Raw genomic sequence first — 14267 nt, 5'->3', positions numbered from 1 at the left:
ATAAAAAGGGTTTTTTTTTCTTGTGGAGCCCTTATAGTTCTTTTCAAAAGAATGTCATGATAATTAAAACATATTCTAAGTGAAACTTGGCATTTTATTTTGGGAGTTAATCCTATATTGACAGCTTCTCGTTTTTAGATTCCTTTATTAATCAATGTTTTTTAAAAGCTTATAGCATAGTATAATTTCACCATTTTCTTATTCAATGCCACATTTTAAATTTAGAATTAAAGTGGACCACTTGACATTCTGTGGACATCTGGGAGCTTTAATCTTTGAATTGATCTTATATGAATAGTTAGAATTCAGAGTTGATTATTACTGTACTAATTCCAGTAAGCTTCACAGTTTTGATACTTGCTGCCACTGAAGTAATCCCATATAACTTTCAGGACAACTCCTGTATCCTGGTCAATAATGAGTCACTTAAATTTCTAACCATGGTATCAAGATATGCAGAACACGTGTACCATGTCCTAGATCTTTATTTATACTTGGGGATTTTTTACTAGGATTATGAAGAAGATGAAGAAGAAGACGATGATGATGAAGATGACACAGGGATGGGAGACGAGGGTGAAGATAGTAATGAAGGCACTGGTAGTGCAGATGGCAACGATGGGTATGAAGCTGATGATGCTGAGGTAACTGGCTAGAATTTTGACAATCAGTTTTCTTTAAGAACTTGCTTAGTATTGTTTTTCAAGAATATAAAAAGGCTTGTATTCTCAGAACACTACAGCTTTTCTTATCTTTGGGTTTTTGTTTGTTTCTACTGTGGTTTGGTTTGGTTAATTATTTTTTAAGGTAACTACTTGATTTATTTGCATTTAGCATTCATATTTTGTTTTTAGGGTGGTGATGGGACTGATCCAGGTACAGAAACAGAAGAAAGTATGGGTGGAGGTGAAAGTAATCAGAGAGCAGCTGATTCTCAAAACAGTGGTGAGATTTGGTTTTGTTTTTCTTTCTTTATGTTTTGTTTTGTTTTTTTAGTCTCTTTTTAATTGAACACTTTTAATATTTTAACCTGATGTTTTCTAAACTAGGACTGCACTTAATTATCACATAGGTAATAAAACTTGGTTAATAAACTGGCAAGCAAAAGACTGGCTCTTGTTCTTGCTTTGTCATTATCATTCTCATAAAGTCTACTATGTTTATATCTAAAATGTAGTCATTATACTATTTTTTCTACCTCATTGGTCTGCTGTAAGATTCAAAAATTTTAAGTCTACAAAGCATTATAAATGCCATGTGTTGCTGCTGCTCTTAAGTAGAAATTTAAGTCAGGGACTTCTAATAGTAATGGCAGTTCACAACCAGAAGAGGTCAGTCTAATCAGGCTACATGTTTCAAGATTTGTGGGTGTAGGAGTTTTGCAGTGTTGTCCAGTTTTCCAATGAATAAAAGATTTTTTCATCAATATAGCACACCTTTTGTTAATTCTTGAAAGGATGAGTCCTGGAGGTCAACTGGACTGTTATAGGCAGTAAAGAATTATGGAATTCATAGATAATAATTTTATTTTAGAATGGTTTTAAAATGTTTTTTTAAAGAATTGGTGATCGTCTAGTATGCCATTCTGGTTTTAACAAATACTGAGCCAGAATCATTAATAGTAATATAATAAAAACTTTATATATGTAGACTAGTGGGAAAACAGTATATCTGAGTTTCTGTGTAGGCCTGTATATTTAAAAGTGCAAATTGTATGCTCATTTGAATTAAAGAAAGCAAAGGCAGGCAATCTTTTCAACTTTTAATTGTTTAAGAGAAAAATAAACTAATGAAGACTGAACCATATAATGAAAATAGTGTTGCTTTTTAAGGGAGATGAGCTAAGGAGAGAGATTAATTATAATAATTTACGTTTTCTAAAACATTTTATGGATTTAAGAAACACCTTTTTTGTGTCACATAATTGGGTTATAAAGGGAAATTTTTTTGCCTCTTTAGGTAATATCACTAGAAGCTAAGTCTTGTGAGGGTGGGTGTTCATAGCCATTTTTCCTAGATACAAAACATATAACAGATGCTTATTGAATACTTGTTGGAGACTTCCTTTTATTTTTTACAATCAAGCAAAAATATGCCTAGTAGTCTAGATAATTTTAAGTTAGTGGATGGATTTGGTACATTGCTAGTAATTACAAAATAAGTGCTTTTTCTGAGCAACTATACTTGTACTGAACTATTTAATTCTTACAGTAAGCCTATCAGATTCAGGTACCAGTGAAGAATCTGAGAAGCAGAAGCAAAGTGATATAACCAAGATCACATAGCTATTAAGTGTTAAAGCTGGCTATTTACAATAGCCAGGACATGGACGCAACCTAAGTGTCCATCGACAGATGAATGGATAAAGAAGATGTGGCACGTATATGCAATGGAACATTACTCAGCCATAAAAAGAAACGAAATTGAGTTATTTGTAGTGAGGTGGATGGACCTAGAGTCTGTCATACAGAGTGAAGTAAGTCAGAAAGAGAAAAACAAATACCGTATGCTAACACATATATATGGAATTTTTTAAAAAAGGTCATGAAGAACATAGGGGCAAGATGGGAATAAAGACTGAGACCTACTAGAGAATGGACTTGAGGATACAGGGAGGGGGAAGGGTAAGCTGGGACAAAGTGAGAGAGTGGCATGGAGTTATATATACTACCAAATGTAAAATAGATAGCTAGTGGGAAGCAGTCGCATAGCACAAGGAAATCAGCTCGGTGCTTTGTGACCACCTAGAGGGGTGGGATAGGGAGGGTGGGAGGGAGGGAGATGCAAGAGGGAAGAGATGTGGGGATATATGTATATGTATAACTGATGCACTTTGTGATAAAGCAGAAACTAACACACGATTGTAAAGCAATTATACTCCAATAAAAACGTTTAAAAAACAAAAAGTGTTAGGGCTGGAATCTGATTCTAGACCTCAGACTTTTAAACTACTAAATTGATATCGTATTCAACTTTTCACTTCTGTTGTTTTACTTTGTATGTAGAAGACCTAGACATCTGAAGGGCCGTTGAAATTCAAAATTTAGGAAAACCAGAATATGAAAGTTATTGTAAGGCTTTTTACCAATCTCCTTCACCCTGTTTGAGTGTAATACTAATAACTGTAGTGGTCTGATCTTTAGGTAATTTGCCTATTTTAATAGTATGAGCCAAAATTTATTAAATGTTTATTTTATCATGTGTCAAGCTAGGTGCTTTATGTCCATTATTTGATATCTTCAGAAAAATGTTTCTTGTACGTTACATTTTTGTTCCATTAACCAACCAAATAAATAGAAGGGAGTTGCTAAGGCCATACCACTGTTAACTGCACACCCAGTATCTCTGGGTCTACCACACCTCACTACTTTTTTTCTGAAAATATTAGGTGAACATTCCGAGTGGTAAGATTTATACTTCTAGGGATTGTCCAAGTTACTTTGTGGTAAACATAATTGTTCAAAGTAAGCTTCTCTCTTCCTATAGGTGAAGGAAATACCGGTACTGCAGAGTCCTCTTTTTCCCAGGAGATTTCTAGAGAACAACAGCCATCATCAGCATCTGAAAGACAGACCCCTCGAGCACCTCAGTCACCAAGACGCCCACCACACCCACTTCCCCCAAGACTGACCATTCATGCTCCACCTCAAGAGTTAGGACCACCAGTTCAGGTATTAAAAATACTAGTCATTCTGGGCTTCCCTGGTGGCGCAGTGGTTGAGAATCTGCCTGCCAATGCAGGGGACACGGGTTCGAGCCCTGGTCTGGGAAGATCCCACATGCCACGGAGCAACTGTGCCCGTGAGCCGCAAGTACTGAGCCTGCGCGTCTGGAGCCTGTGCTCCGCAACAAGAGAGGCCGCAATAGTGAGAGGCCCGCGCACCGCGATGAAGAGTGGCCCCCGCTTGCCACAACTAGAGAAAGCCCTCGCACAGAAACGAAGACCCAACACAGCCAGAAAAATAAATAAATAAACAAATGTGGGGTTTAAAAAAAAAAAAAAAAAAAAAACTAGGTAGTTAAAAAAAAAAAAAAAAATACTAGTCATTCTGAAAATTTTACTTGAAAACATGTTGGGTTTTTTCTCCCTTTCTTTCCATTAGTAATTACTTTGTTTTTCCCCAGAAATTAAGTGAACGTTCTAATGTTTGGTGTATTTTTGTAAAATTTTTGAGCTGAAACTAATCTCTGAATTATTTTCCCTGAAATATGGCAGTAATTTACTTCATAGAGGAAGTGAACTTTGGAAAGGCAAGGCTTATTAAAGTTGTATATAAAGTGAGATGATTATATTCATAGAAAATAAAAGTCTCCTCACTGTTTTTACAGGTTAAAGAAAATTTTCTTGGATTTTAATTAAAATAAAATGTATTTCAGCATCTGTCCACCATTTGTTTTGAAGGTTTCTTTCTCTAAGGTGCACTTTTTTTTAAAAAAAAAAAAAAAAAAGGAAATTTCTGTTCTGCTTAACAGAACTTCTTTTCCTCTTATTTTTTTGCAATCACATATATTAATATCCACTATTAAAGTTCATGAAAGTGTGCATAACCCTTTCCATGTAACACTTTGTAGTAGGATTGGACATCTCTTATCAGAAGCTCTTGAAGAAATAGCAGGAAAAGTACAAAGGCTCTATTAATCATGTAGCTTGAGTCTTACTCTGTAGTGTACTAAACACTGTCAAGTGTAGATTCTACTAAAATACCACTGATGAAGATAACCTCATCTTCTGAAAATATAAAGTCTTACAGGATTGTTTATGGATCCTGCAAAATATGCCAATTCTATCAATTTAGAATTGTCTAAATTGGGAAACAGTTTACAAGTAGTCAGTACGGCTGTTTGAACTCCAAAGGATAATTAAACTTTAAGATCAAAGGATACTTACTAACACTTAAATTAAGGAGATAGGAACTAAGTTAGATCGGAACCTACAAATAGGATCAGAGTTTGGTTTTACATATTGGTTAATATTATCTACTGGCTAATAAAATATTTGTCTCTTGGTTAATATTATAGTCTATAATTAAAAACATGTCGTTGTTTACAAAATGGATTTCTTTAGTACTGGTACAAGATTCGTAGCAGTTTTTCCTAAGAAAAAACCCAGTGATTACATTATCTGCTAACATTTCAGTTATTTTATTACCAGCATATAATAAGCCATATCTGTTAATATTTGGTGTTTCTTTCATTGCCTAATTCCTTAAAACAAATGAAATTCCTTTCTTGACATAGAGAATCCAGATGACCCGGAGGCAGTCTGTAGGACGTGGGCTTCAGTTGACTCCAGGAATAGGTGGCATGGTAAGTACCTACCTGTCGTGTAAAAGTGATTCATTTGTTCAGCAGTTATTTGTGTAGTCCGTACGTATGCTCCTGTCATGCCTGTTTAGTACTTGTTTTCTGTCTTTTTAGCAGCAGCATTTTTTTGATGATGAAGATAGAACAGTTCCAAGTACCCCAACTCTTGTTGTGCCACATCGTACTGATGGATTTGCTGAAGCAATTCAGTAAGTCAGTGAGAGGGAAACATACTTTGTGACTAATCAAATTCTTCCTGTTTCCCTGTTAACTTGATTACATTTGATTGATTCATTATTTGTTAAGTCCTATGCTATGTACTAAGCAGTTGAGGGTAGGAGGGTTGAGGGTGTAGTGTTGGGGAAAATCACATAGAGGTGAATGAAGTACAGTTGCTTCCATCAGGAATTTGAAATTTAAAGGCAGTATAACAATGGTTAAGAGCATGGACTTTAGAGTTAGAATGCCTGGGTTGGAACCTAGCTGTACTGCTTACTAGCTATGTCAAGTTGCTGGGTTCTCTGTTCCTGAGTATCTTCATTTTATTAATAAGAATAATAATACAATAGTTCTTACCTCATAAGTTGTGAGAATTAAATGAATTTATGTTAACATGTTTATAATATCACCAGGCACATAATAAATGCTTTATAGATGTTGGTGAAGGTATTAGTAATTACAGTGATCATGATGGAAAATATTGTTGTGAAAGCTAAGCATATGCACAACTAATAATAACCTAAACAATCTAGGAGAATAGAGGCATAAGCAATAGGCTTTGTTTATATAAACGAGGGAGTGATTTATTCTAACACTTAGGGGAAGAGAATCTGAGAGGACTTAATGGGGACAACATTAAATTGAGTCTTGGAAAAAAACACCTAAAACTTACTGAGTATTCCCTTGAATCAGTTTATTTAATCTTCGTAACTATGAAGATAGATACTATTATTTCATTTACAGATAAGGAAGCACAGAGATGCTAACAAATTTTCCAGAGGTCAGACAGCTAGGAAGTGACTGTTTGTTTATTTCAGACCAGTCTGGCTCTAGAACCTATTTTAACGCTTGTGCTATACCACTCCTTTTAAAGAATAAAAAGACTTTCCACGTGGAAGTGCACATGTTTAATTGTGGCTGAAGTATCTGTTGCATGACAGGATGTACCTGAAGAATAGAATAAAAATGTTTCTACAAACTTGGGGAATGATTGATTTTTCTGTAGTATGTGGCAACATATGGCCGTCAAAACCAGTTTTAAATTTGCTCAGTTAACCACAACTCACCTCAGCTAACACAATTTTACAAGCCAACTGATCATTGTCAGCCCCATCCTTCCAAAAGTCAGCCAGTCAGAAACAGACTCACTCCTAAAGAACTGCTGAGTGCCAGCCAATCAACAACATTCTCACATAGCTCAGAAGAATTTAATGTCCTTCTAGTAGAAGAATAACTTATGGAGACATGTCCTTAACTAAAGCAATAGTGTGAAACAGAAAAGAAAATAGATTCAAGAGTTACTACTGAGGTAGAATCCATAAACATCAGTAGCTGACTAGCCAAGAAAGGTTAGGGTAAGGAGTGGGCAAAGAGTGAGATAATGCTATTTTATATCCTGGATTATGGGCAGAAAGATGGATGGTAGTGTTATTAGGTCAATGAGAAAACAAATTTCTAGCCATCTAATATTAAAGTTTTTTTCTAGACCTTGGGAGCCACCTAGTGAATTCTTTCAGATAAGAAATGGGCTCGAGAGGTGACCTGATTTATCTATGACTAAACGTTGAAAACTGAGACAAAACTTTTTTCATGACTTTATTCTTTTTTTGTTACATTTCGTGTTCAGTTTATGTTGCTTTCAATATATCTACATAGGGATTTCTAGCAGATTCAAGAAATGTGAGGTGTAGTTCAGGACAGCTGAAAGCTATTTATGTATAAATCATGTATATATAGATCACATAATATGAATCACACGATTTATATTGTTGCTAAATTCTTGACAACTGATATTTTGAAAATATTTTCATAAATGAGAATTCCTTTATCAACTTTATTTTCAAACTGTTTTCTTCCTACTTTGTTTATGCTTATTCTTCCTTCTTCCTATAGTCTTTCCATCATTGCAGTTTAAACAAGGTAACTTTAAGTGTCATCTTAAATTAATTTTTGTCTGTTTAGTTCCCCACAGGTTGCTGGTGTTCCTAGATTCCGTTTTGGGCCACCTGAAGATATGCCACAAACGAGTTCTAGTCACTCTGATCTTGGCCAACTTGCTTCTCAAGGAGGTAAATCGCTAAATAAAAGCTTAGCTCTCCTGGATTTGCATGTATTTTGATAATAAGCTGTTCTGACATGATTTTTTTTTAAGTGAGCAAATATTAATGTAAAAAAGTCTATATCTAAATAAACCTTATCCTAATTTATGGAAGAAGCTATAATATATTTACTGCTTATTAAGCACTGCCTTACATATTAGTCTTTCCAACAAAATTTTCAGTTCTTTGGGCATAATGACTAGCTTTTACATTTGTATCTCTTTTGGCTTTTAATATAGTATCAGGAGTATCTGTTGTGCTAATAAATATACCTAGGTACTAACCAGCCATTTGAAAGTTGTTGGAAGGAATACAGCATATTTTTTGTTTAGTTTGACATTTGACATTCCTAGTTAAGTGTATAAAACTAGTTAGATATTTTCCATTAACACTAAAAATAAGAAAAATAAAATGTTAAAAAAACGTGGAATAAAATGACCCCTAACATAACCAATAGCAGTTGGTTATTTGGACATGAATTGTGCTATTTCTGGAATTAATTACCTTTTAATCATTGGTTGGCATTCATAGAACCCGCTATATTTCTGGGAAGCAATTATGGCATTTTGTAAGTGAATAGGGAATGCATACTGTTTTAATAATAAGCCCAAAACAAAGATTAATCTGCAGCCCTCGTGTAAGTCATGCAATACATCTTAGTCCCTGGTGGTTTAGGATGTGAGGTCTAACACTGCTTCCCTCTACCAATATGAAATTGTGAGTTGACTTCAGAGGAATTCACAATTTTATGTGGCTTTATTATAGGACACTTCCAAGACTTGGAAGTCAGATCTAGGCTTAAATTGGAATGCTACCAGTTTACTAGTAACTTTGGGAAAGTTAATTAATCTCTTTGAAATTCAGTTTCTTTAGCGAAAAGGAGACTAATAATACCTTGCTGTTTTGGTGTAGAGTAGATTCAAACACAGTACCTAGTTCATAGTTGGGCACTCAGTAAAGTTAGCTTGTACAAAACTTATAAGAGGATTTTAGCTGTTTTTTATTTAGGGTTACTTAAATTAGTGTTAGGGAGCTTAAAGGAAACATTTAAATTGTATTTACATTTTTGAGGGGTTGATTTTTGCTTGATGGGCTAATTGTGGGCTCCAACAAATTTGTGTGTCTCCACTGATTAGTTTTTTTCTTTTAGATGTCTGGGATATTGACAATATTTTGTTCTTTCAATCATTAATATTCAGAATTGTCTTTAGGTTTGGGAATGTATGAAACACCCCTCTTCCTAGCTCACGAAGAGGAGTCAGGTGGCCGAAGTGTTCCCACTACTCCTCTGCAAGTAGCAGCCCCGGGTAGGTATCAAAGGCAGATCAATAGATTATGTGTTATAATGGTAAAATGGAAACCTGTGATATATCTTCTAGCTAAAAATTAGAGAAACCACAAAGTTGTTAAAGTTTTCATTGCTTTTCTGGTCTTTCATTTTTTCAAGTGACTGTATTTACTGAGAGTACCACCTCTGATGCTTCAGAGCATGCTTCTCAGTCTGTTCCAATGGTGACAACATCCACTGGCACTTTATCCACAACAAATGAAACAGCAACAGGTGATGATGGAGATGAAGTATTTGTGGAGGCAGAATCTGAAGGGTAAATGTTTACCGTGTAATTTTTGCTTGCTTAAACTTGTCAGACTTTTACATTTTTTTTTTTAAGCCAGGAAGCAACAGTCTCTTGAGCTGTGTTTTCAATAGCATCCTGTTACAAAAGTAAACCAAGCCATATATTTTGGAAAACTAATATTTGCACAAAATATCATATTTTAAGACTTAAGACATTGTTATTACAGAAGACAAATAATTTTTTAAAAGGTTCTCTCCTTGAAAATTGCATGATGCATTCTAGAACAAAGTATTCTTTAGAATCACCCTTCCATTAATATCGCTGCTTGAACTTTTCCCCAAGAAAGAAGGCTTTCTGTGAAAATTAGGAAATATTAGGAAATGACTCAATTTTCCATTTAGTAGTGGGCTCTCAAGCAAACCTCACCTATTTTTTATTTACGTGCATTTAGAACTTGGTCTGAAACACTAACTTGTTAAAAATCAGAAATCTTCAAGACCTGACTGTTTTTAGCACATCAGTTATAAACAAAGTTTAACAAAAGAAGTATTTCATAACAAATCATCTGGGCTTTTTTAAACCAAAGGAGGTGGAGTAATTTAATGGAAAGAACCATTGGACAGTGGTTTTGGAGAAGTTTAACTTTCAAGGTGGAACCTGATTCTTCATAAAATAAAAAAAGTTGGACTACTTCATAGTCAGAAGCATAGCTATAAGTAGAACCCAGATTTCCTAGGTAGAGCTCAGAGGTTTTGTTTTATTTAGCAACGTTTTCTTAGTGTAATTACAGGCCAACTCTAGTATATAAGAAAAAAGGCAGGTCTATTATTATGCCTCTAACACAGTGCTGCTTAATTTGGGGAAAGTTACAGATCCTGCTGAAAATACTAGCTGCCTTTAATTCCATACCATGTATGCAGGTCCCTTTATATATGTCATTTCTAAACCACACAGTGTCTCTGCAAAGTATTATCTCCATTTTACAAATGAGAAAGCTCAGACTCTGAACATTAAAATAACTTGCGTAGGCTGCACTTCACCAGTTCTTCTCAACTTTAGCAGAGTCATGAGAGTTATCTTTCAGGTACATTGTTATTAATAAGTGTACTAAAGTTTGCAGACGATAAAAACTGGAACAGATTCAAGTTATTCTTGTACTCTTATCTCCCTCACTTGCTTTTTGATGTACTTTCTTGAATGGGAGAGAGAGAGAGAAAAATGGAGTTATAGCTTTGAGCCAGGAATTCACCTACCCTAGCCTGTCTCATCTAGGCTAGAGCCCATGGTGAAATAGTGGTATATTACTAATAGTTGTAACCGTTGTGAATTATTTTAGTACTCTGCTTTCCTAGAAAGTTGTTTTGTGATGTATCAAAATCTGGATAATATATCTGTTGTGAATATCAAGAATGTGAACATCTTTTGTCAAAAAGAAAAAACAACAACAGCAAAAGAGAGGAAAAAGCAAAAATTAAAATTGAAACATGTCCTAGTGAGAAAAGGAGTGAGGAAAACGGAGCTTGAGCTCTCTTTTCCCCTGCCTTTTAAAAAAAATGTATGGTTACCAATATCAGAGACTGCAGTTTTGAGTTGGAGGGGAGCTCTGGGTTATTTAAATGGTAGACTATCGAAAAATAAAGTTTGGGAAAAATTTAGGATACATTCTAGGATCAGTTTTGTATTTTCTAATCAATTTTTGTTTTCCTTTCTTAGTATTAGTTCAGAAGCAGGCCTCGAAATTGATAGCCAGCAGGAGGAAGAGCCTGTTCAGGCATCTGATGAGTCAGATCTTCCTTCCACCAGCCAGGACCCTCCTTCCAGTTCTTCTGTAGGTAAGTTCCTGCTCTTGACTACAGTACAGCTTTTATACATCAAACTTGTTTGCAAAAGATCCTGCTCTGTTAGTTACAATTGATAATTCTTTTTTCCTTGACTTTTAAAATGCTTCATTTAAAAGAGAAATTTTATTTTATTAAAAGGAACTTGGCTTATATTAATGGGAATTGGTTACATTAGAGGTGCTATAGGGGTTGTGAGGGGTGGGTTATTAGGAGAGAAGCTAAGGAGTAGTACTCCAGGCCTCCTGCCTGTGTTTAAACCAGAGCAGCTCCTTTTTTATTTCTTCTGCATATTAGGTTCTACATGAGATTTGGTATGGAGGGTTGAGGGTTGGGAGGCCTGTTGCTTCAAAAAAAAAAAAAAAAAAAAAATTGAAATTTACTGATATAAATAGTTCTAAAGTTTGGTTTTTCATGTTTTTGAAGTTAACTTTGAAAAGGGCTATTTTATGTATCTTTCTTGCAATAAAAATTAATTCTGCAGGACCTTTTAAAAATTAATTAACATTCATTGAGCACTTACTGTATGTCAGACAGTATTCTAAGCCCTTTACCTATATTTACTCGCTTAATTCTCACACCAACCCAACATGGTAAGCACGCATACTCATTTCATAGTAATGGAAACTGAGTCACAAAAGGTTGAAAAATTCCTTCCAAGTCACATAGTGAGTAAATAATGGGCAAGCCAGGATGCAAACTCAAGGAGTTCGACTCCAGAGACTCCACTCTTAAACAGTATACTACACTAGCTTATCTATCTCAAAGTTTTTAGGTAGGGAATTACTTTTATTATTGAAGAAATACATACTCAGTCATCCTCTCTGATTGTTTTCATTTTAAATGGTTTATAGCAGTAATCCTCAAACTCTGTCGTAGAACCTTCAGGTTTTATGGAAGACCTGCTCAGTTACTACTTTTTTCAATCATGGAACTTTCCTATCTCAAGATATATTCTCCCTTTTAGACGCTTTTCTGTGACACATCAACCTATAGCCAATATCCCCAGGTTCAGATCCTGTATCTGCCTTTTAACAGCTAGTAACTTTAAATCTCTGCTCATTTCATTGTGAAATATGGGCATTCATAGCTCATCTTGCAGTCAAGATTTAAAATAATGTATGTAAATTATATCTCAATGCTTTACACACAGTAAGAAAGCCCCAAAAAATTGTAGCTGTCATAGTTACTAGTAAAACAGTAATATTATTAATAATACAATACAATAACTGAAGTTCTGTGCCTCCAGTTATATCCTGATGTCCCATGAGAATTGTCTTTCCTCAGCAGGAGAATTGGTACTAGCTATATCTTATCAGAGCTTGCATAAGAAAATATGGTTCTTGTTCCCTTTTACAGTATAATATGAAATTAGGGTGTTCTTAAATTTATTTGACAACATAAAATACTAAACCTCCCCATCTAAGCAATTATCCATTTGGTCCCCAAATACTTAAGTGCCCACCGAGTGCCAGGCAATTTCACAAAAACATTACTAAGAAAATGGTATTTAAGGAAAGACCTGAAAGAGGTAAGGGAGCAAAGCTGTGCAGCTATTCAGGGGAAGGTGTTCCAGGATGAGAGAAATAGTAGATGCAAAGTCCATAAGGCAGCGGTGTGATGTGTTCAGGGTCAGCAAGGAGGCCTTTGTGGCTGGAGCACAGTAAGGACAGAGAGAGACTAGCAGGAGGTAACAGGGTGGGGGAGGAAAGATCTAGGAGACCATTGGAATTTCTTTGGCTTTCATGGATATAGCAGGTTTTTGGAGGGCTTCAAACAGAGTGGTAACATGATCTGCTTTAAAGACTTAACAGTATCAGTTTTGCTGCTGTGTAGAGAAGAGACTGAAAGTGAGTAATGGACAAACAAAGAGAAAGTTTGGAGGATATTGCAATAATTCAAGGTAAAAATGATGTTTTAGACAGGATGGTAGAGTCAAGGTCGTGAGAAGTAGTCAGATTTGGGATATATATTTAAATTAGAGCTTGCGGGCTTCCCTGGTGGCGCAGTGGTTGAGAATCTGCTTGCCGATGCAGGGGACATGGGTTCGTGCCCTGGTCCAGGAAGATCCCATATGCCGCGGAGTGGCTAGGCCCGTGAGCCATGGCCACTGAGCCTGCGCATCCGGAGCCTGTGCTGCGCAACGGGAGAGGCCACAACAGTGAGAGGCCCGCGTACCGCAAAATAAATAAATAAATAAATAAAAATAAATTAGAGCTTGCAAGATTTTCTAATGATTGGATTGGGGACATCTGGAAAAGAGAAGAGTCAGATATGACTCATGTTATATTGTAATGGACTGTTGTTTCCTGAGGGATGTGGTATTTTGTTTCCCATTGTATTCCCCAACCCCTAGCACAGTGTCTGATAAATGGATAGGCACCAAGTACATATTTATTATTAAATTAGTAGAGTGAATGAATGAAAAAAGTCAAAAAGAACTTTTTTCTTAACTTTTTACCTTTTCTGTTTGTTAAATGTCCCTTGTTAAAAAAACAACATTTAAATATTGAAAGCAATGGGCACCTCTGCCTTTTATCCATGCATTCATTTAGTAATTAGTTTTTGTCACTATAACTGCTTTCTTGTTTATTAACTTGCTTTCTTGTATATTAATGCTTTTCTTAGATACCAGCAGTAGTCAGCCAAAGCCTTTCAGACGAGTAAGACTTCAGACAACATTGAGACAAGGTGTCCGTGGTCGTCAGTTTAACAGACAGAGAGGTAAATTTCTAACATATTGATCACGTGATAGGATGTAGGATAGTAATAAATGGAATGAGTTTTCTAATCCTTAAGCCTCCAATGTGTATCTAGTTTTTTTAAAACGTTCCAAGGGTTGATTAAATAAGTATACATTGAGCATATGATGTTTACTAATCTGTAAACATCTTGCAGACAAGTTTGTATACCATAGGTATATCATGAATATGTGCTTACATTTTATTTTTATTCATTTCTTCCTTAAATTCATGGTATAATCTGGAAAAGCTAAACTGTTATAGTGCTATGTAGATGTAACTACTTGTTACATCTCTGCCTATTGTTGTTATACTTTTTATACAGCAGAATAAAGCTTTGTGACTTGTTTAGCTAGTAAAAGAAATGTAAAATTTCAATATCTCTGTTTTCCAATGTAACTGTTAGAGATTGCATTCATGTAATAAAACATTAATCTTATTGTTGTAAGTTCCATTGAAGATGTGACATATCTAACAGCTTTTTGTCTA

The 14267-nt window shown here is 35.2% G+C and overlaps 1 protein-coding gene across 3 annotated transcripts in view; it reads left to right on the top strand.

The window, feature by feature from the left end:
• Nucleotides 1-14267, top strand: part of TPR (translocated promoter region, nuclear basket protein) — a 65239-nt gene that overhangs the window by 50654 nt on the left and 318 nt on the right. For 2 of the 3 annotated variants that reach the window (XM_082650494.1, XM_082650493.1), the window contains exons 41-50: nt 513-644; nt 855-945; nt 3487-3671; nt 5239-5307; nt 5419-5513; nt 7486-7592; nt 8834-8929; nt 9070-9226; nt 10913-11031; nt 13666-13761. In XM_082650494.1, the coding sequence (XP_082506620.1) occupies nt 513-644; nt 855-945; nt 3487-3671; nt 5239-5307; nt 5419-5513; nt 7486-7592; nt 8834-8929; nt 9070-9226; nt 10913-11031; nt 13666-13761 (1147 nt within the window). The remainder of the gene's footprint in view (nt 1-512; nt 645-854; nt 946-3486; nt 3672-5238; nt 5308-5418; nt 5514-7485; nt 7593-8833; nt 8930-9069; nt 9227-10912; nt 11032-13665; nt 13762-14267) is intronic. The other variant, XM_082650492.1, reaches the window with a different exon arrangement.

The sequence above is a fragment of the Grampus griseus genome, assembly GCF_964374135.1.
Source record: "Grampus griseus genome assembly, chromosome: 1".
Classification (NCBI taxonomy): domain Eukaryota; kingdom Metazoa; phylum Chordata; class Mammalia; order Artiodactyla; family Delphinidae; genus Grampus; species Grampus griseus.
Note: the sequence above shows the minus strand (reverse complement) of the source record. Positions and strands in the feature narration are given on the sequence as shown.